At 42.7% G+C, this 22,776-nt stretch overlaps 1 protein-coding gene across 2 annotated transcripts in view; it reads right to left on the bottom strand.

The window, feature by feature from the left end:
* SSH1 (slingshot protein phosphatase 1) overlaps window positions 1-22,776 on the bottom strand; it is a 95,404-nt gene that overhangs the window by 68,422 nt on the left and 4,206 nt on the right. For both annotated transcript variants that reach the window (XR_012487086.1, XM_074295772.1), the window contains exon 2: window positions 11,889-11,926. Coding sequence is in view for 1 of the 2 variants with exons in the window: in XM_074295772.1 (XP_074151873.1) it covers window positions 11,889-11,926 (38 nt within the window). In the remaining variant the exon portion in view is untranslated. The remainder of the gene's footprint in view (window positions 1-11,888; window positions 11,927-22,776) is intronic.

Below are 22,776 nucleotides of genomic sequence, written 5' to 3'. Positions count from 1 at the left end.
TCATTTAACAGATTAGAAAACTGAGGCCTAAGGAGGGGAAAACCTTTTGTTCAAGATCACCCAAGAAGTAACAGGAATGTCCTGACTCGAGCTCTGTTCTCACTGCCCTACACTGCCTTCAAGCGCCCCATGAAGGATACCTTTGTTGGATGAATGAGTAAAAAAGCCAGAAAGCAACAGTGTGTACATGCCCCCCCAGCCCTAAATAGTTTACAACCCCCTTACACTTTTAGCACCCCCTTTAAGGGCTTTATGTCCCCATTTTACAGATGGGAGAATTAAGATTCAGAGAGGTGAAGGTATTTAATTTATCCAAAGGCATACAATAAATAAAGTAGAGGGTATAACTTGCACCCAGGCCCTAGCATCTCTACAATTTCATAGTTGGAAGGACTTTTGGAGACTAACCCCCCTCTTTTTTTTTTTTTTACAGATAAGTTAACTGAGGAGTGGGGAAATGAAGCAAACAGAGATTAAGGGACTTGTCTGGACTGAAAAGTTAGTAAGAAGAGAATTTGTGTGTCTAAGTCAGAGGTAAGATTTGACTCCAGGCCCAAAGTTCTAACCACTGAACTCCCCCTAGAGCAGGGCTAGACTGTGATAATTCTCTCGGGTCACGCCTAGGGTCCTGGAGGCCACATGATCACAGATCTGGAGCCAGAAGAAATCTCAGGGCTCACAGTGTCCCAAGCTCCTCTCACTCATTTTACAGATGAGAAAACTGAGGCTGAGAAGGATGTAGTCAGACCAATGTAAGGAGGGCTCACTTTGTGCCAGGAATCGGCTCATGGTCAGTCCTTCTGTCTTATCTCACGGCCTCTTCATTTTAGGGATGAGGTCATGGAAGTGACAGGGTCACAAAGCTAGTTAGAAGGACACTCGCAACGGCCATCGTGTCTAAGCTAGGCCTTCTGAAGGGATCAGTCTCTTCTGCCGAGCAGGGGTCGTGAGGGGCTGAAGGCATCGGCCAGAGGCGGCCTCCAGAACCGGCCAGTGAGGAAGGGTCAAGGGCCGGGTCTGGCTTCGTTCGAGCTGCCTTTCGGGTGGCTGCTGCGGCTGCCAGTCTGGATTAATTATTCATAGAACAGAACATATTCACTCCCGACACACTCTGATCAGACAACAGGAGCCCTTCAAAACCCAACAAAAACCAGCCACCCGAACCCAGAAACCGTTCCAAAAATAGTCCTGCTTTTAAAAAAAATGTAAACACACTGTGATATTTCCCAGGGACAGGCTCTGTTCTCTCAACTCCGATGCTCAGCCCGGAGATAGCAGGACTTGGGATACGGAAAGGGGGGAGTGGCTCAGAGCCCCAAGAATGTGCCCCAGATGGGGAGATGTAGCCGGGGGAAGGGAAGAGGAAGTGAAAGGGATGTCATGGGAAATAAGGATGAGGAACAAGTGTTCATGCGCTGCCTTTAAGGTCCGCCAAGTGCTTCCCAAATATGACCTTGTTTGATCCTTACAAAAATCCTCTGGACTCCAATACTGAATAATTCTGGATCAGATTCCATCATCATTATCCCCATTTTACAGCTGAGAAAACTGAGGCAGAAAAGAAGTATCTTGCTTTGGATCACACAGCTAATAAATAATAATAACAATAAAATAATAAATAATAAACAGAGAGATTTTGAATCTAAATCTCCCAGTATCTGAGCTAAGAATGAGGAACAATGAGTAGAAGGGCAAAGAGATCCATTTGGGCTCCATGTCAAGAAAAGCTTCAGTTCTGATCCAATCTTGATCCAATCAAAACCGTACTTACAAAGTGCTTTTTGCCTAACAGTGATAACAACAGCTAAGCCTTATATGGTGTCTTAGAGTTACAAAAATACATATTTAGGGCTTCCCAAATGTCCCTTTTTTTAGAAAAGATAAATATTTGATTTGTGATGTACTTATACTATGTTGTATGTGCTGAGGGATGGGGAGAGAATCAGCGGATTATTTTACATCTTTGGGACTTAAGCCAGAAATCCAGTTACCTTTGTGATCTTCTGATAATTATCGATAATATTTCCAAAATTGATCAATGCTGCGTTTGGGATAGGAGTTTCTTATCCAGTTTCAAAGATTACAATTTCACTGTAATTTAAAGATCACTGTCTGAGATTACGTTGTACTATTAATAATAATTTTTTAAAAGGTGTAAACCTGTCAAAAACCTAAAAAAAAAAGAAAAAAGAAAATGTCTCCTACAAATAGGAGATATTTAACAGTGGGAAGTGACTTGGCCAGAATCATACAGTTTGGTTAGTGTCACAGGTAGGATTTGAACCTAGAACTTCAAGAGAAGAAGTTCCAGCTTATCCCTTGCACCAAGTGGTATTGGGTGGAAAAATACAAAGACAAGGGGCAGCAAGGTGGTACAGTGGATAGAGTGCTGGCCTTGAAATCAGGAGGACCTGACCTCAGACACTGGCTGTGTGACACTGGGCAAGTCACTTAACTCTGATTACCTTCAAAATAAACAAAAAAACAAAGAAGGAGCTCAAAGTCTACTGTGTACATGTGTGTATGAGCATAAGTTCTAGCAGAGCAGGAATAGCAAGAGAAGGGAGGGATGGATAATAGCATATACACACACACGCACACACAGAACAGAAAGAACACTGGGATACAAAGGACTCAAATCCTGTTCTGTTCATTCTGAAATTCTGTTCAAAGTTCAAATCCTGACTGCTACTTATATTATCTTATATGACCTTGAATCCCTTCAGCTCCTAGAGTTTTTCTATTTGCTTTCCTATAAAATGAGGGGAAATTAGACTCAGTCTCTGAGGGTCTTTCCAGCTCCTATTGTCCTATGTTCCCATGTCATTTACTATCTCTGGACCTCAATTTCCTCATCTGTAAAATGGGGATAATAACAGCATTCACCTTGAGGGATGTGAGGATTAGATGAGATAATATTTACAAAGTGCTCAGCCAGAACCTAGTATCTAGTAGATGCTTAATAAATCTTCCCTTCCTTAGCCCCAGGATTTCTCCCCTGCTCTTATTATAAGTGATCTCACTCATGTGATCGTGGATATAAAGAGTGTTGAAAAACTGGGGGGGCAGCTAGGTGGCAAAGTGGATAGAGCACCAGCCCTGAATTCAGGAGGACCTGAGTTCAAATTTGATCTCAGACACTTAACACTTCCTGGTTGTGTGACCCTGGACAAGTCACTTAACCCCAGCCTCAGGGAAAAAAAAAAAAAGAAAAGAAAAAGAAAAACTTATCTCTTCTCCCCACCACAGATGTGAACATGGAAGCAAACACACAAACTTTCTCTCCGTCCATGGGCACAGTACATTCTAGCCAGTTTCTGAGCACGAGGGCAATTGGGTAACTCCTGCAGGGCTTCAGACAGGGCTTTTCTCCACTCACAAACACTGGATTTCAAGCTGACTCTTAGAATGGGTTTAAATTCCAACGAGGTCAACTTAAAAATTAACTTTTTACCCACGTTTCTTCTCTGTCCTCAGCCACAAGGGGAAGGGGAAGAGCTTGCTGGTCAGAGAACTTGCTGAATTTGGGGATTCCTTTTATTTTCCCTTTAACCGAGCCACACTGACAAAGGCAGTTTTATTCAAATCCTCTACCCTGCCAAAAACTGCCAGGATTAGAGACTAGTTTTAAAGTAAAAAGTGGTATCTAACAAGAAGATCCCCCAATCACACGTATCTCATTCCCCCAAATTATAGAGTTGAGCATCATGGAAATAAGGCTGCTACCCAGAAGGCAAAGAGACTCCTAAGAACATCTGGAAAAGGATGGGCAGGTCCTTGGAGTCTTCTAATTTTAAATCAAGTTAACTATATGTACATGTATATTTACACACACACATATATATATTATATCATCTCACACAATATTATATTACATATTAAATAAAAGAAAAAGAAAAATCCCAACCAACCAGCAGAGAACAGGTTCATGCAATCTCCAATTCTTTATTCCATAAAACCCTCAAGTCTTAGAAGCCAAGAATTTAGAATTTTATATAGCTCAGAAACATGGGATCTTAAGAGTTTAGAAATCTTAATGTCTTAGAAATATTAGAATCTCGAATCCTAATCTCCTCCCTTTCCCTTCCTCCTCCCAAACAGGTTATAACCTTAGAAACAAAGACTTAAGACTTCAGAATACTAGGTTCTAGATCATCCTAGTGTCTGGGAACGAAAGAAATGAAGGATCCTAGAATCTAGAATTGGAGACAGCTAGGTGGTGCAACAGATAGAGCATCAAGCCTGGAGACAGGAAAACCTGAGTTCAAATCCAGCCTCAGATACTTACTATGTGGCCCCTGACACACAGCCAGGAAGTGTCTGAGGTCAAATTTGAACTCAGGTCCTCCTGATTTTAGGGCTGGTGCTCTATCCACTACACAACACTTCACTGTTTACCTCAATTTCCCCACCTATAAAATGAGCTGGAGAAGCAAATACCACTCCAAGTATCTTTGCCAAGAAAATCAAAGGTGAACACATAGAGTCAAACATGGCTGAACAACTGAACAATGAGAAGAATCTAGAAAAGGTTGGTGCTTTGGAATCCAAGAAATATGGAATCCTGGAATCTAGAATGATGGGTACCTTAATACCAAAACCCTTATCATTTTAGAACCCCAGAAGTTACAGAAACCCACAATCTAGAATTTTAGAACCTTACACACACACACACACACACACACACACACACATACATAAATATCTATCTTAATCCCAGAATTTAAATTTTGAGATAGTCCCCCAATCTAGAATTGTTGACACACATACCAAAACCCAAAAACCTACAACAAACAAATCCTCTCACCACCCTAGAATCCTAAAAAGACAGAATCTCAACCTAGAATTTTAGCGGGATCTAATCTAGAATCTTCAACATAAAACCCTTTCCCATTTTAGGATCCCAGAATCTAAATTTTTAGATATTGCTCCAAACTAAAATTGTTAATACTCCCCCCCCCCAAAAAAAAAACCAACCCAAAACTGACCACTCTAGAATCCTAAAAGAACAGAATCTTACAACCTAGAATTTTAGCATTTTAGAACCTTACACACACACACACACACACCCTATCTTGGAATCCTACACTCTAAATTATTAAATCCTACAATCTAGAATTGACACAGAGACATACACACATACATAAAAAAAAAACAAAAAAAAAAAAACAAACCCTCTCACCACCTGAATCTTGAAAGAACAGAATCTCAGCTTAGAATTTTAGCAGGATCTAACCTAGAACCATTGACACAAAAAACTTTTCACCTTGAATCCTAGAAGTATAGAATCCCAGAGCTAGACTTTAGGAGTATACAATCTAGAACCTTTGCTATATCAAAAAACCTCACCATCTTAGGATCCCAGAATCTAACTTATTAGATATTCCTCCAGCTTAGAATTGTTGATGTCCCCCCCCAAAAAAAAAACAAACTCACCACCCTAGAATCTTCAAAAGACAAAATCTCAGAACCAAAAATTTTAGCAAGATCCCCATCTCCATAATCTAGAACTATTTTTAAAAACTTCACAAGGATTCAGATTCTTTAAATCTTGCAAACACAGAATCCTGGAATCTAAAATTCTAGATACCTAGAATCTGAGAAATAAACATCAGGGCCTTTGAATTTTGTTTTATTCCAAAATGTAGAACCTCTAGCTTTAGAAATAAATCTAAGAAATAAACTTATGAATTTTGGAATCACAGAAAGACTCTTGGGATCTAGAACTATGGTCCCTAGAACCTAAGGATCAAAGACCCGAGGTCTTGAATTCCAAGAAGCAGTCTCTTGGATTATAGAATGTTGGAAGCCTGGAAAAGACAAAATACAAGAAAAAAGGATCTTGTAACCTTAGAATTGGAAACACAGATGGTTAACCGTGTTCCTAAGAACATCAGCTCCTTAGGAGTCAGTTGGAACTTTATAACATCACCCCAGACCTCGTGATCATTCAGGAGCCAGAGGAACAGGGTTTGAGGGGAGGGAGTAGGAGTAGGGAGGAAACTCGCTGGAAATCCCCACCTGACTACTGTTCTTTTAACACTAGATGCTATAAATGAGAACGATTCCCAGTTAGACTGACTGAATCCTTAAAATCTGTGCAAAAACAGTGGAAAGAAAGGACAAGTCGCACAGTTCACAGGATCCGACTTCAGATATCGATCAGCCCTACTATTTATTCTTTGTGTGATTACGATAGTAATAATGCTTTAAATCATTTTAATGATTAATAATTAAAATAATACTAATGCTTGAATGTTTCCAAAAATACTTTCCACATGAGTATCATAGCAACCAGGTGAAATAGGTTCTATGATCATCCCCATTTGATAGATGAGGAAACTGACTTGTTCAGGGTCACCGGGAATCAAATTAATTTTCAACTGATTTCAAGACCAGGTCTTGGGCGACTTGCCTCTCTGTGCCCTGGACCTCAGTAAATTAGCAAGAGGCTTCATTTCGATGGTTCTTGAGGTCCAGTCCAATTATAACTCATAATCTTTTCCCCCCCAGGCAATTGGGGTTAAGTGACTTGCCCAGGGTCACACAGCTAGTTAGTTTTAAGTATCTGAGGTCAAATTTGAACTCAGGTCCTCCTGACTTCAGGCCTGATGTTCTACCCACTGCACCACCCAGCTGCTCCCTATAACTCATAATCTTAAATCATTTATCCTTCTGGATCTTGGGGTCTTTATCTGTTAAATAAATAGATGGCCTAGAAAGTCTCTTCTAGTTTAAATCTAGGTTCCCAACTCCTTTGAAGAACTCAAAGTTTCATGACACAAAAAAGGGGGAATGTTGGAATGAGCGCCGCCCAGCGTTTTCTCCTCCTAAGTTCACCTTCTCCTGGAAGGGCTGGGCCCAGTCAGGGACCATCCTCCAGGGCCCCTCAGCTGACTGGATTTCCCGGCGTCCAGATTAAATCAGAACAACATTTCCCAGCGAATCCTGATGCTCCCCTGATGGGAAGGAAGCAGGAGGAAGCAGGACCATCTGCTCCCCGACACCTGCAGGCAATATGGTTGCCAATCTCTTAGAAGGTAATTCAGGAGCAGGTAGCAACACAAAGAAGGAAGGGGCGAGGGGGAACGAGGAGGGAGGGAGGAGAAGGAAGAAGCAGAGAAGTATTTTGCTCACCAGCACTCAGGTGATGTTGGGGCTGAGAGGCTCCTTGATTGAAGAAACTCCCAAAACTCTAAATTTTTCCACCAGAAAAAATAATTCTAAATAATCTAGATAATTCTACTAGACTGGGGGTTTCATTAAATGTTCCTTTACTTGTTACTCAGGAGGCAGGTCAAGACCTCAGTATAGACCATCTTAAAGGAAGGATGGTGGCCAACGTGCAATGATTAAGCACATTCTGTATACCAAGTTCCGGACTGAGAGCCTGGAATACTCCAGACATGAAATCAGGGTCCTTTGCCTTTCAAGGGCACCTTTTAATGGGAGAGGCAACATGTGAATAACTTTGTACATTATATACACACACAACATGTAAATGGAAGGTGACCACTCAGTGGGAAGACAAGATGGCGGGAGCCAGAATGAAGATGTCCTGAAGGTGCGATCAGGAAGAGTAGCTAGGGGGAAGCATAATACACAGAAGGCCGGGCTGGAGGCGGGAAGACTCAGTCCTGAGTTCAAATCCAGACCCAGACACTTAGTAGCTCAGTGATCCTGGGCAGGTCCCTTCGCCCTTTTGTCTCAATTTCCATTCGTTCATGAAATGACTTGGCCAATGTCATTCAAGGGTCTAGGCTAGAACCCAAGTCTAGGACCTCAATTGTTTCTTCCCTAGTATTTTCCATCATGAAGAGCCCAAGACCTAGAAAGCTTAAGTAATGTGTTCAAAGTCACAGGGAATAAGTGGCCTTGCTCTAGGAATGTGGGATGCCCAAGGAGGAAGGTTGTGAGGGGATGGTCCAGACGCCCTTTGTTTGCAGAGCTGAGGGAGGGAGAGTGCTCCCCTTCCAAGTCTCAGTTTCCCTTTCTGAAAAATGAGGGGATTTCTAGCTCTAAGTTTTAAGTTCTGAGAACAGCCACCATCATTTCATCTGTGAAATTAGAACTGATTGCCATTTCTTCTGTTTTAGATCAAACTTGTTAGTGAAGAGAGGTCATTTCTTTTTTTTTTTTTTTTTTAGATTGATAAATAAAAGGTTTATTGTAGGAATTTGGAAGTAAAGCTCAGTTAGAAAGACGTCAGGGCCAGAGGTGGACGCTGGGCGGGCAGGAATCCTCACATGGTCGGTAGGATCCCATGTGTTGGCTGGGAGGGCTCCTGCTCAGAGGTCATTTCAAAGCAAAAAAATTAATGCTCTGAAATCATGAGGAGGCCTTTAGCGGATGGGTTGGTCAAGATGGCGGCCGAGCTCCTCTCCAGCTCCCCAGTTCTAGGGATTTGTGATGGGACAAAGATGTCTCTGGGGTATGACAAAGAGGGGCAACTGAGGGGTCCAATCTCTGGTGAACTGCTGGGGCCATTAAGGGGAGACGCCAAGGCTCGACTCTAGAAGGGTTAGGGCAGAGAATGTCAGAGCTGGGAGGACAGGAAAGGGCCTTAGAACCCAGAATGTCAGGGCTCGGAAGGGCCTTAGCTCAGGGAATGTCAGGGCTGGGAGGGGGCCTGGAACAGGGAATGTCAGGGCTGGGAGGGGGTTTAGAACAGGGGATGTCAGGGCTGGGAGGGGGCCTGGAACAGGGAATGTCAGGGCTGGGAGGGGGTTTAGAACAGGGGATGTCAGGGCTGGGAGGGGGTTTAGAACAGGGGATGTCAGGGCTGGGAGGGGGCCTGGAACAGGGGATGTCAGGACTGGGAGGGGGCTTGGAACAGGGGATGTCAGGGCTGGGAGGGGGTTTAGAACAGGGGATATCAGGGCTGGGAGGGGGCCTGGAACAGGGGATGTCAGAGCTGGGAGGGGGCTTAGAACAGAGAATGTCGGGAAGAGGAGGGTTTTAGAAGCCATAGAGCCAGTCCCTCTCCTCGCTTTACAAATGAAGAAACTGAGACTCCTCCCTCACACAGAGAATAAGTCAACTTAGGCTGAAGAATCCACATTCTTAACTGAAGTCCTCATTCCCAATTTCTCTTCCTCTGGAAAGCTCAGGAGATTCCCAAACAGCTTTCTGCTGTTCTCTGCTCCACCCTCCACCCTCATTCCCATAGACTAAGTCATCCAGGAAGTTCCTCCAGCCAGCTTGACTGCGGTCCATTGCTGCCCTCCCTTGGAAAGCTCAGCGTCCCAGAAACTTCCATTCCAGCACCATCCTGGTGCCACTGGGGGAGCAAAGGGGGGACAATCCCTGGGCTGGGCCTCTTGCCCTGAGAAATGCAGAGCCCCCCCACAGGAAAACAGACTTGAAGGACGTCCTATGTCTCCCTCCCTATTCAGGGCACTCAGAGACAGTTTCCATGCAAAGTGGATGACGAAGATGGTTTTCCCCCACTCCTGAATGCACACACACACGTGTGCACCCACATACTCATACAGCACACACGTGTACACTCCCATACGTGTTCTCACACACGGACCGCCTGCCTTGACCCCATGAGTGCACACGGCTCCCTTCTCTGCACCACCACCCTCAGAGCCCTCACTGCCTTCATTCTGTGTGTAGAAATGCAGGTTTTAGATTTAGAGAACTATAGGCCAGTCCATATTCTAGCTGAGCTGTTCTGTCAATGACTCTACTAATGACACCGGAGGCTGCTTCTGATGGGATCCTCCCAGCAGGAGACCACAGAATATCAACATTGCAGTCTCAGGCTGTTGGGCAGTGCAGTGGACAGACTGTTAAGAAAATCTGAGCTCAAATCTGGCCTCAGATTTGCCTCAGTTTCCCCAACTATAAAATGGGCATTATGATAGCTCCTACTTTGAAGGGCTGTTGTGAGGCCCAAATGAGATTTTTTTTTTTTTTTTTGGGGGGGGGTTGAAGCTTTTTATTTACAAGACATATGCATGGGTAATTTTTCTTTTTTTTTTGGAGGCTGGGGTTAAGTGACTTGCCCAGGGTCACACAGTTAGGAAGTGTTAAGTGTCTGAGACCAGATTTGAATTCGGGTCCTCCTGAATTCAAGGCTGGTGCTCTATCCACTGCGCCACCTAGCTGCCCCTCATGGGTAATTTTTCAACACTGAGCCTTGCAAAATCTTCTGTTTCAATTTTCCCCTCTTCCACCCACTCCCTCCCCTAGATGGCAGTAGTCCAATATATGTTAAACATGGTAAAACTATACATTAAGTCCAATATAGGAATACATATTTATACATTGAGATAATATTTATGAAAAATACTGAGCACAGTGCCTGAGACACAGTAGGCACTACATAAATGCTTATTTTCTTCTTTTCTTCTCAATATTATAGGATTCTAGACTTAGATGGGGTTTTTTTTCCTTTTTTTTTTTTTTTTGCTGAGGCAATTGGGGTTAAATAACTCGCCCAGGGTCACACAGCTAAAAAGTGTTAAGTGTCTGAGAGCAGATTTGAACTCGGGTCCTCCTGACTTCAGGGCTGGTGCTCTATCCACCAAGCTGCCCCACACTTGGGGTTTTTTTTGACAGAGATACTGGAGATGATGGTTTGCCATTTCCTTCTCCAGCTCATTTTACAGATGAGAAAACTGAGGTACACAGGGTGAAGTGACTTGCCTAGGGACACACAGTTAGGAAGTGTCCGAAGGTGGATTTTAACTCAGGAAGTTCCATCTTGATGTCTTGAAGATGAATCTTCCCGAGTTTAGACACTCTGTCTGTGTCATCAGCTGCTCTGGATTTGGGGGGTCAGTTAGTCCAATCCTTTCTTCCCCTTACATTTGGGACCATCTCCAATCTTTCTGATCTCAATCTGGCCACTGGCCCCAGGTGGCTCTGGAGGGAAAAAGGGGGCAGGTAACCTGGCACAGTCCTCTCTCACTTAAATCCAATTCACTTGCCTGTCATGGCATCCCTTCCTGAAGGACAAACACCATTAGCCAGACATAAAGGTGCAGCTAACATTACTTATTGTTGACTGATTTGTTTGGAGATCACCTTGTCCAGCTCTCACATTTTACAGATGGGGAAAGAGAGACCCAGAAATCTGGGAATGATTTGCAATTTCACTTGAACACAGGAAGGAGGAGAGCTTCTGAGGCAGAAGGAGTCTGGGAGGTCAGCGAGCTCCCTCACTTCACAGTTTAAGAAACTGAGGCCCAGGGAGGAAATAGAGGACCTCTTTCCAGCCCTGCACCACACGGCCTCTCTACCCCTCTCTGGTTCCCAGGACACCGATCATAACAAAGCTTGAGACCTTTAGAAAATAAACACTGTGGCAATCTTGAGGAAGCTATTAAAAAAAAAAAAATGCTTGATGAGTATTTTTGTACCTAAAGTTGTGATTTAATTTATCTCCTCTTGACTGTCATATTTTGTGTTTTTTGAGATTTAATTTTAGAGTTTTGCAGAGTTTCATTTTGTGTCATAAGTTTTCATCACATGCATTATTTTTGTAATCCAGAAGCTTGAAATGTGTTTTTGGAATGTGTACTGTAAAATTTTATCAATAAAGATGATTGATTAAAAAAAAAAAAAAAAAGAAAAAAAGAAAAGAAACGCTGGAACCACAAGGCAGATCTACTGCCCAAAAGAAAATATATTTGTGTGTGTTAAGCAAAAACGACAATTTGCTGTTTTCTCTTTTGATTTTACAAGGCAGGTAGAGCTGGGTTCTCCCAAATCCAGGAAAAGGTGAGGAGCCGGGAAATCGGACGGCTATTTTAAGGGATTTTCATATGAAGAAGGAACCTGGAAAGTGAGTACGGACACCCCGGAAGTCCTGAGACTGCGGACACACGGAAGGCAGGAGCAAGGGATGGGGAGAATAGTGCCATTTCGCCACTTACCTGAGATTTAGTTTTCGATCTTCATCGCTGCCGACCTCCTGAAAAGAGAGAAAGAGAGAATGAGTGAGAGAAAGACAGAGAGACAGACAGACAGACAGACGGTCATCACAGGGTGCAGGTGCTAGCCCCAGGTCCCCAATGATCAGAACAAAGCTCTCAGGGGTTAGCTACAGAGAACCACCGGTGAGAGGCAGCAAAATTCTGCAGAGACAGGAAGGCCGGACTCGGGGTCAGAAAGATCTGCGTGTGAATACTGTCAGGGGGTTCCCCTAGGAAATGAAGGGCCTGAACCCTGACCTTTAAGGTCTCCTGTAAGAATCTTCTGCCTGACACTCAAGGCCTTCCCCCACCCTTTTCTAGCCCTCTCCTAGTTTTCCCTCTTCTTACATGCTGACATTCTGGGGGAACCCTCTCTTGGCTCTTCCATGCTTTGTACTAACAGGCCCTCCTCTAACACGGAGCCCTGGGCCCTCTCAAGGGCGTCTTAGCTACAACGTCGGGCTGCAGAATAATGTTCTCTATTATGTCTCCCTACCAAGCAAGTCATCTCCTAGAGTTTAGGTATCACGTTGTATCTGAACTCTTTCCCTCTTATCAAGGGCTAAATCAAGGGTTCTGCACAGCAGATGCTTAATCAGGTTTTGCATTTGTAAATTGTGAAATTTGTGTTGTAATCATGGAGACTGAGGGCTAGAAGAGTGTTCAGAACACAGAAGAGCTGGGAGGGGCCTTAGAACAGGGGATGTCAGGGCTGGGAAAGGGCTTAGAACAGGGGATGTCAGGGCTGGGAGAGATCTGAGACACGGTGCAGACCAGAGGTTTCCAACCAATACAGATGTTTCAAACCTTCCTCCCTCCCCTCTATCCCCAGGACGGTAATTATCATTTTAGGAACTATTAAACAAAAAATGCAAGAACCCCTTTTTTTGAGAATTCAGTAACTTTAAAATAAAACTATATTATTAAAAATGTTTCTATTCCTTTGAAAGTGGTTTTTGTTTGTTTGTATAAAACCGATGATTTACTCAGTCTACACTAACCATGAGTCACTTGATGGTTGGGCCAGGCCATGGATGTACTCAATAATGCTTGTAATAAGCACTCCCATCTTCTCTTCACCTTCCCCACCCCCAGTTCCAGAGTTCAGGGCCCTCAGATTTAAGACCCAACAGCCCGGTCCAACAATGTCCTTTACAATAGGGAAACTGCTGTGGAAAGAGGAATTATCTCCCCCAGATATCAGTGAGATTAGTAGCCGATCAGTCAAGTTTCAAATCCCCTAGCAAGTAGCCCCTGAGCCACTAGTCCATCATGTCTCCCCTACTTCTAAGGAGCTGTTCATTTCTCATTCTAATACTGCTCTTTTGACCCTGTGAGTAATTGCCAAAGAATATTGCTCAGGTGCTGGGCTTGGGGGCAGCTGGAAGGCGCCATAGAGCACCAGGCCTGCGAAGGTCTGAGTTCAAATGCTACCTCAGACTCTTATCTGCTGTATGATCCATTTAACCCAGTGGTCCTCAAACTTTTTAAATAGGGGGCCAGTTCATTGTCCCTCAGACTGTGGGAGGGCCGGACTGGAGTAAAAACAAAACCTCACACTTTGTTTCTGCCCCTCAGCCCATTTGCCATAACCTGGTGGGCCGCATAAACGTCCACAGCGAGACGTAGTTTGAGAACCCTCGATTTAAACTCCGGGTCTCAGCTTCCTCATTTTTAAAATAAAGGGCACGGGGACTCTACTACTTGTAATGTCATTTCCAACTTTAAATCCACGACCTGATGATTTCTAAAATTGCACCATTTCCCTCAAAACAACCCAGCAGATGAATTCCTGGAACGTGTGAACATTTCCTATTTGGCACTGTCTGTAAGAGAAAGGAGCTTCCATCTGCCACAGTTATGTGACCTCCTCTCATCCTACTTCTGCTTATGTCTGAATGAAACATAGAAATTCATCTGAAGATCACCTGGGAAGGTTAGAGTTGTAAACTCAATAACTGTCCACAATGGCAGCCAAGGATCGGATCTGACTGCCAAATGCATCAGGAGAGGGGGGTGTGATGTCCAGCACTAGAGATCCCACTGACCTACAACCTGGTCGGATGACATATTGACTGATAGCATGGGGAAGTGGCTGGGGTAACTGGAGAAATTAACCTGGAGAAAAGAAGCTTACGGGCTTAGGAGAACTATGCCATCTATCTGCAGTATGTTTGATTTTCTTTAATAGGACTAGTATTCAAACCCCATTTACTCTAAATCCAGTGAATTTTCCACTGTTCATGACACTTTGCTCCATAAGCAAAATGTGATTTGATTTAAGCCCTTCTGGGAAGTGGCAATTACATCAGCAATAGAAGAGTGACAGAATGGGCACTGATTGTATCTCCTCCCTTCCCAATGTCAAGCCTTGGACAAAATAATTCAATTGGACCTCAACTTCTAGTCTCAAATCACTTACTGTGGTGTCCTATACTCAATCTGGCCTTGTCCAATGGCCAAACTTGGATTACAGCCTCAAAAGGTCCAAACTTGATCCTTTTAATTCCACGAGCCTTTGTCCTAGATCTCTGTTCTCTTTCATTGCTAAATTCCTTGGATAAGCCATCTACATGTAGTGTCTCCTTTCCTCTCACTCTCTTCAGTCTGGCTTCATTCAACTGAAACTACTCTCTGCAAAGTTGCCAATGAATTCTCTTTTAAAAAAACCAAACACATTTATTATTTATTAATTTTTAACATTCTTTTCCTTTTGAGTTCCAAATTCTCCCCCTCCATGATATCAATCATACAAATGAGATGATGCAAAATATATTTTCATATTAGCAATGTGGCCAAAAAAAAAAAAAAAGAAAGAAAGGAAGAAAGAAAAAAAGAAAGCCTCAGTCTGTACTCAGACTCCATCATTTCTCTCTCTGGAGATGGATAGCATTTTTAATAAATAATTGCCCTGAATCACTGTAGCTAAAAAAATCTAAGTCATTCAGAGTTGATTATGAGAATATTTCAATTATTGTGTACGTTTTATTGGTTCTGCTTATTTCACTCTGCATCAGTTAATATAAGTTTTTCCAGTTTTTTTTCTGAAACTATTATGTTTGTCATTTCTTATGGCACATGATTAGTCCACCACAATCATATATCCCAACTTTTCCAGCCATTTCCAGTTGATGGCCATCCCCTCAATTTCCAATTCTTTGCGACCATAAAAAAAGCTCCTATGAATATTTTCCTCTTTTCTTTGACCTCTTTGGGATACAAGCATAGTAGTGGTAATGGTGGGTCAAAAGGTATGATCAGCGTGCCCTTTGGGCACAGTTCCAAATTGTTCTCCAGAATGGCTGGATCAATTCCTGTCATTTTCCTTTTTTTTGGTCATGCTAGCAAATCTATTAGGTGAGATATTATCTCCCAGTTGTTTTAATTTGCATTTCTTTAATCAATAGTGATTTAAAACATTTTTCCATATCATTATAAACAGCTTTGATTTCTTCTTCTAAAAACTGCCTGTTCATATCCTTTAACCATTTATCAAGTGGGGAATGCTGCCAATGATCTTTTAATTGCCGAATCTAATAATAGTCTTTTCTCAATTCTCATTCTTCTTGACTTCTCACTGTTAATGACCTTCTTTTCCTTCATAGTCTCCTCTTTCTAGGTTTTTAGGATATCACTCTGTCTTGATTCTCTTTCAATCTATATGACAGCTCCCTCTCTACCTTTTTTTTCTGGATCCTCATCCAGATCACGGTTTCTAACAATAGCTGCCTTTCAGAGTTGTCATGGACCTTTTTCTCCTCTCCCTTTATAATTTACTTGGTGATTTCATCAGTTCTCATAGATTCAATTATCATTTCTATTCTCAAGACTTTCACATCAACTTATCCAGTGCTAAGTCCTCTCTTGATCTTATATTTCTAATTGTCTATAAAACAACTTGAACCAGATATTCCAAAGACATCTGAAATTCAACAGAGGCACTAGAGAATTCATTATCTTTCCCCCTAAACCCTCTTCCATCTTCCAGATTCCCTAGTTCCCAGCTTTGGAGTCATCCTCACAATCTCTCATCCCCCATTTCCAAGCTGAGGTCAAGGTCTGTCAACTTCATCTCTGTAGCATCTCTACACAATTATGTAGCACCTTTGCAGCCTCTCTAGTGCATTTCACCTTTGTAGCATCTCTAAACAATTTCCCCTGTGCAGCACCTCTTATCTTTTTCACTTTTACACCATTTCTGGTTGATTTCACCACTGAATCATCTCTTGTCCATTTTATCTTTGTAGCATCTCTAATCAATTTCACCTGTGTAACATCTCTTGTCCTTTTCACTTTTACACCATCTCTGGTTGATTTCACCACTGGATCATCTCTTGTCCATTTCACCTCTACAGCATCTCTTGTGCATTTCACTCAAACATGCTCCCTTCTCACTTCTGGTACTGTTATTACCTTGGGTACAGGCTCTCATTACCTCATACCTGGCTTGTTGCAATAGCTATTTACTTCAAGTCTCTCTCTCCACCCCAATCCATCCTCCTCTCAGCCACCAAAGGGATTTTCTTAAAGCCCAGGACTGATCATGTCACCTCCTACTCAATAAACTCCATTGTCTACACTATCCCCTCCAGGAGCAAATACAAAATGCTATTTAGTATTCAAAGCCTTTCAAAACCCCCTACTGTTCCAATCTTCTTACACCCCTACTCTTTAATACAGAACACTGGCCTCAGGCTTAACTGTTTCTTCCACCAGATATTCCATGACCAGAGTGGGATTGTTTTACTGACTTTCTCCTGTGCCTGGAATTCTCTCCCTCCTTATCACCACCTCTTGAGTCCTAGTCCCAGGTAAATTCCTACCTTCTACTGGAAGTCTTTCCTGACCCTTCTTAATCTTAATGCCTTCCTTCTGTGGATTATCCCCAATATATCCTCTTGAGAGCTTGTTTGTACATAACTTGAGAGCTTGTTTGTCTGTAGACTGTCTTTCCCATTAGACTGTGAACTTCTTGGAGATAGGGACTGTCTTACTTTTCTTTGTGTCCCCAGCATTTAGCACTGGGCCTGTTACACAGTAGCCATTTAATGCATATTGACTAAATCCCACCATCTGCTTCCTTTTCGTGGAAAGACAAAGGACTTGAAGGAAGTTATAAACTTTCCCAACTGGGTCCATTACAAATCGATGCTATCTAATCTAACCCAGTTGCCACTTTTCTGTAAATATTTGAAAGCTTGTCTCACATAAGAGAGAATAGATTTGTTCTTGGGCCCCAAAAACAGTAATAGGAATAATAGCTAGTATTTATATAGTGTTTTAAGGTTTACAAAGTGCTTTACAAATGTGACCTCATTTCAACCTCACTTTTGACGTTGGTACTATTATTATGCTTACAGAATAAATACTCCAGCCAGAAAGATGTGGAATCCAATTCCCTCAATTTACAGAGGAGACAACAAAAACCTGAAGGGCAAAGTGTCTTCAAAGTGCTTTGTATGCCACAGAGGGATCTTAAGAGCCTGGTTTTAGGACCTGGGGCCAGCTCATCCAACTTCTTCATTCTATAGAAATTGAGTCAAGCAGTGAGGAAGCTTCTCAAGCTTACACAAGGAGTAAGACTGACTCATTCTTGCCTTTGTATTACCAGTACCTGGCTTGGGGCTTGGCATAAGAGCTGCTTAATACATAACTTGTTTTTATCATATAGGCTTTCTCAAAATGGAAACACTTTACATTTTGAAACCTCTCATATTCTGTTATGCACTTGGCAATGTTTTCTTTTCAATTTTTCATTTATGTTCTAAATAATTTCTTAAAAAATGCTTGCTCATTGATTTGACTAATATATAAAGAGAAGCTAATATCAACTTCATTATCATGGCCTTTAAAAAAGGAAAAAGGTCTCACATGTATAAAAATGTTCACAGCAACACTTTTTTAGTGGCAAGGAATTAGAAACTGAGTGGATGCCCATCAGTTGGAGAACGGGTGAATATATTATGGTATATCATTATTACTATTATTATGATTATTATTGCAGCAGGATGAGTTCAGAAAGACCTGGAGAGAGTCACATGAACTGATCCTAAGTAAAGTGAGTAAAACCAAGAGAACATTGTACACAGCAACAAGAAGATTATGTGATGATCAACTCTTGATGGACGCGGCTCTTTTCAACAATGAGGTGATTCAGACTAGTTCCAATGGTCTTGTGATGAGGAGAGCCATCTGCATCCAGAGAGAGGGCTGTAGGGACTGAATGTAAAATTCATTTTCACTGTTTTTTGTTATCATTTGCTTGATTTTTTTTTCTTTTTGATCTGATTTTTCTTGTGCAGCAAGATAAATTGTGGAAACATGTGTAGAAGAATTGCACATGCCTAACATATATTGATTACTTGCTATCTAGGAGAGGGGGTAGGGAAAGGGAGGGAAAAATTTGGACACAAGGTTTTTGCAGGACGCTGAAAACTATCTGCATATATTTTGAAAATAAAAAGGTATAATTTAAGAAAAAATGAAAAAAAAAAAAAAACAAAAAAAAACCTGATAAACAGTGATCAGTTGGTCACTCCTGGAATTGAAAAAGAAAATGGAGGCCGGTAGTAGGTGCAGTGGATAGAGCACCAGCCTTGAATTCAGGAAGACCCGAGTTCAAATCTGGTCTCAGACACTTAATACTTCCTATCTGTGTGACCCTGGGCAAGTCACTTAACCCCAGCCTCAGGAAAAAAAAAAAAAAAAGAAGAAAAGAAAAAGAAAATGAATTTTTCACAAAAGCTCAGAATAAGGAACCAGCCCAACTTACACATATTTGCCTCTAAACTTTCTCTAACAAATGGACATTCAGCCTCTCCTTGCAGACCTCTGATGAGGACTTGCCTATCATTTCTTGAGACAATCCATGACTCTTTGAGACAGCTCTGATTGAGAAGATTTTGCCCACAACAAGTAGAAACTGGCCTCTTTGCAATGTCTAACCACTAACCAGTTAGATAGCATAGTGGATCTGGAGTTAGTAAGACCTAAATTCAAATTCTGCCTCGGGCATTTTTTGGTTGTGGGATTGTGGGCCAACCCAGTAGCTTCTTTTCTAATCTTGAACAAGTCCCTCTTCACTCTTGGCCTGCAAGGTCCTGCCAAGCTCTAGAAGGAGCTCCCAGGATTCCTCTATGCCTGACAAAGCACTTTCAAAAGACTGCTCCTCAGGCTTTTGTTCTCTCCTTTGTAAACTGAGGGAGTTGGGCTCCATGTCTTTCTGACCACAGCACTACATGATCAAAGAAAAGCTACAAGAGGCACCTGAGATTATCCAGTCTAGCTGGATCACTGTATGTATAAGTTAAATCAGTCAACAAACATTTATTAAGCAATTACTGCATACTGTGCTAAGTGCTGGGTTTAGTCAATGTCCTATAGGCATTGAGGTGCAGAACCAAGAGTGGAGCCCAGAATTCCAGATTCTAAACCAGGCATTTCCACAGATTCTAAGGTCCTTTCCATAAATTTAAAGGTTTGTGTTTTCTACAACTGTCTCTTTTGATCCTCCTAGCAATCTATTCAATAACATAGAAAAGGTAAATCAACCCCATTTTACAGTTGAGCACAATGAGGCAAAGAAGGAAAGTCACTTGGGCAGAGTAACAGCTAAAGAGCAATGAAACTGAAATTTGAATCCAGGGCTGGTGGATTTCAAGTCCAAAGTTCCTTCTCCTATTCTAAGCATCATTTGAAAATACAGCCGCCAGAGATGGGGAGAGCTAGGGATGGGATAGATGCATATACTGTCACACTGAGTTGGTCCATTTCCTAGTTTGGCTGAATTGTGTGCTTGAGCTCTGAAGTGCGATCTGTCTGTCTCTGTGTCTTTCTTTCCTTCCCCCCATCCCTGTGTGTCTTTGTTCTCTGTCTCTCTCCCTTCTCTCTCCCCTCTCTGTGTCTTTCTCTCCTTTTCCCATTCCATCCCTGTCTGTTTTTGTTCTCTCTCTCTCTCTAGCTGTTTCTCCCTCTTCTCTCCCTGTTTCCCTCCCTCCTTCTTCTCTTCCTTTGTCCCTCTCTTGTTTTCTCCTTCCTTCCCTTCATTCCCTCCCTTCCCTTCATTCCCTCCCTTCCTTTCTCTTCTCCCCTTCTTTTTCTCCCTTCCCCATCCTCTTCTCTTTCTCTTCCCTTTGTATTCCTTGACATAAGCAAATAGCTCTCTAAAGAGGGCAGGTGAGGCGATATATTTAGAAAGGTGATATAAAAATGAAACCAGAAAAAAAATTAAAGGAAAAAGATCCTCTCTTTTCCTATCCTGGTCTCTAAGAGGGACACAATGAGGGTTCTAGAGCCAGGCTGCCTGAAAGGGACAGAATATGTAAAAATACTTTGCCAATCTTAAAAACACAACATATTAGCCCTTTCTGATTTTCCACATAAAGAAACTGCTGCACTAGTTAACAAGGGGAGTGGCTTGCCCATGACCACACATGTGGTAAAAAGTAGGGCTGAGCTCAATGGTTATCATTATTAGCATCTGAAGGGGAAAACAATCAATTAATGAAAACAAGCATTTATTAAGTGACTTATGTATCAGGCCCTATGCTAATGCTGGGTGTATCCAGGGAATGGCAAAAGCTAGTTCCTACCTTCAGGGAGCTCAGCGACTAATGGGGAAAATAAAGTATAAACAGCTACAGACAAGAGAACGGGGAGGAATGTCAGAAGGAAGGCCAAGTGCCCTTCCTTGGTACATTTCAATTCACAAAGCTCTTCTGTACCCACAAGGCAGTCTGAGAGGTAGACCAATGATTAGCCCTTTCTGATTTTCCACATAAAGAAACTGAAACACTAGTTAACAAGGGGAGTGACTTGCCCATGACCACACATGTGGTAAAAAGTAGGGCTGAGCCTTAAATTTGAGTCATAAGAAGTCAGGCAGATGGATCTAGAACTGAAAGGCGACTTTAGAGAGCTCTCAAAACCAATCCTGTCATTTTACAGATGAGGAAACTGAGGCAGAGAGGGAGAAGAGACTCGCCAAGTGAATGATTTGAATCCTGTTAAGAACAGATTTGAATTCTAGTCCTTTGACTCCAAACCTAAGGATTTTTTTTCCATCCAACCTCCCCCCCCCAAAAAAAACCCCAAACTTTTAAAATTGCCTTGAAAATCACCACGATGTGAACTATGAAATATTCTAGCTGGTTGGTTTATTTATATAAAACCAGACAAGGAATATTTAATATGCCATAAAGGATTTCGCAAAGGTCAGGAGTTATTGCTTCTTGGAGCCTGAAGTTATTTTTCTTCATTTTTTTCCCTTGTACACAGAAAACCGGAAAGAAAAAAAATCCCCAACGGCTCAGCCCGCTGGGGCTTGGCAGATTCCATCCGTCACACAGAGCTGCCCATTGAGAGGGGAAAGAGAAACCTGGAAAGCAGCGATGGCTGGGAGAGATGGGAGACTGAGCCGAGAGGGCAGCTGGCCACGGGCACCGCTGTGACAGAGGAACAGGACACCCTGTCAGGGAGAGGCCCAGGGAGCCAGCTGCGGACTTCATTCCAAGGGAGAAGGCTGGGAGACCTGGCCCAAGCTTGGCGCCAACTGCCTGGCCTACCACACTGGGAGAAATGGGGAAACCTTGTCAGACAGAGAGAGGTAGACTTGGGGACACGAGAACCCTGCCGTTCATTGACCTGTGGGACACTGGGAAAATCTCATTTTGAGCCTCAGTTTATTCCTCTGTAAGATAAAGATAGATATGGTATAAGAGGAAAGACCACTGGATTTGGAGTCAAGGGACTGGGTTAGAATTCTGAATTCATTATGTCTGGTTTATGAGGCTTTGAGTGGCTTACCCCCCAACCCTGTGAGCCTCAGTCATTATAAAATAAGGGAGTTGGACTAGGCAATTTCTAAGGTCCCTTGTCATGGAGTAAATTTCCCCCTACAATTGTGTGATTCCAATAAACAACTTACTACAATAAGTGTCTATGTCTACTTGTAGAATTGAGCTCAGTTCAAATTTGCCCCCTCACCCTGGTCAATGAGATCAATTCAGTAAATATTTATTGAGCACCTACTATGTGTTAAGCCTTGTGCCAATCAGAGAATCCTGTTATAGAGCCAAAAGGAGTTTGGATCAGGCCCTGCCCAAGCCTATCATTTCTCGAAGGCCTGCAGAGGGGAAAGGATTTTCCCAGTGTCCCGCAGGTCAATGAACGGCAGGGTTCTCGTGTCCCCAAGTCTACCTCTCTCTGTCTGACAAGGTTTCCCCATTTCTCCCAGTGTGGTAGGCCAGGCAGTTGGCACCAAGCTTGGGCCAGGTCTCCCAGCCTTCTCTCTTGGAATGAAGTCTCTGTTATTGTCCAGACCTCTACTTTACCTTTTTTCTTCTATCCCCATTACTTAGCCCAATGCCTGTCACATAGTAGGTACTTTAAATGCTCCTGAATGCTTTCATCAATATAGGGAACCTCCAGTGGGAAAACACCTCCACCAAGAACAGATCAGCTCCTATTCCAGCTCCCTGGGAAAGAGACTTAACCTCAGTTCTTCTTCAGCCTCTGTCCAATCACTTGGTACTGTCTCGTTTCAAATCCAGCTCTTGGCAGAGGACAGCAGCTAGGCCTTATCTCTGTCCCATATGTCCTGAGCTCCTGTTGTCACCCATTTACTCACAACTGATAAACAGAGAGAGAGACAGAGAACCAGAGAGAAGAAGGGAGGGAGGGAGGGAGGGAAGGAAGGAGAAAGAGAATGGGAAGGGGAGGAAGGGAGACAGAGACAGAGAGAGGAAGGAGAGAGGGGAAGGGAGAAAGAGGGAGAGAGACAGAGAGGGAGGGAAGGAAGGGGAGAGAGAGAGGGAGAGAGAGAGAAGGAATAGGGAGACAAAAGGAACAG

Source organism: Sminthopsis crassicaudata, chromosome 1 (genome assembly GCF_048593235.1).
Source record: "Sminthopsis crassicaudata isolate SCR6 chromosome 1, ASM4859323v1, whole genome shotgun sequence".
Lineage (NCBI taxonomy): Eukaryota > Metazoa > Chordata > Mammalia > Dasyuromorphia > Dasyuridae > Sminthopsis > Sminthopsis crassicaudata.
The sequence above is the reverse complement of the archived record's forward strand: the minus strand, read 5'-3'. Positions and strand labels throughout refer to the sequence as shown.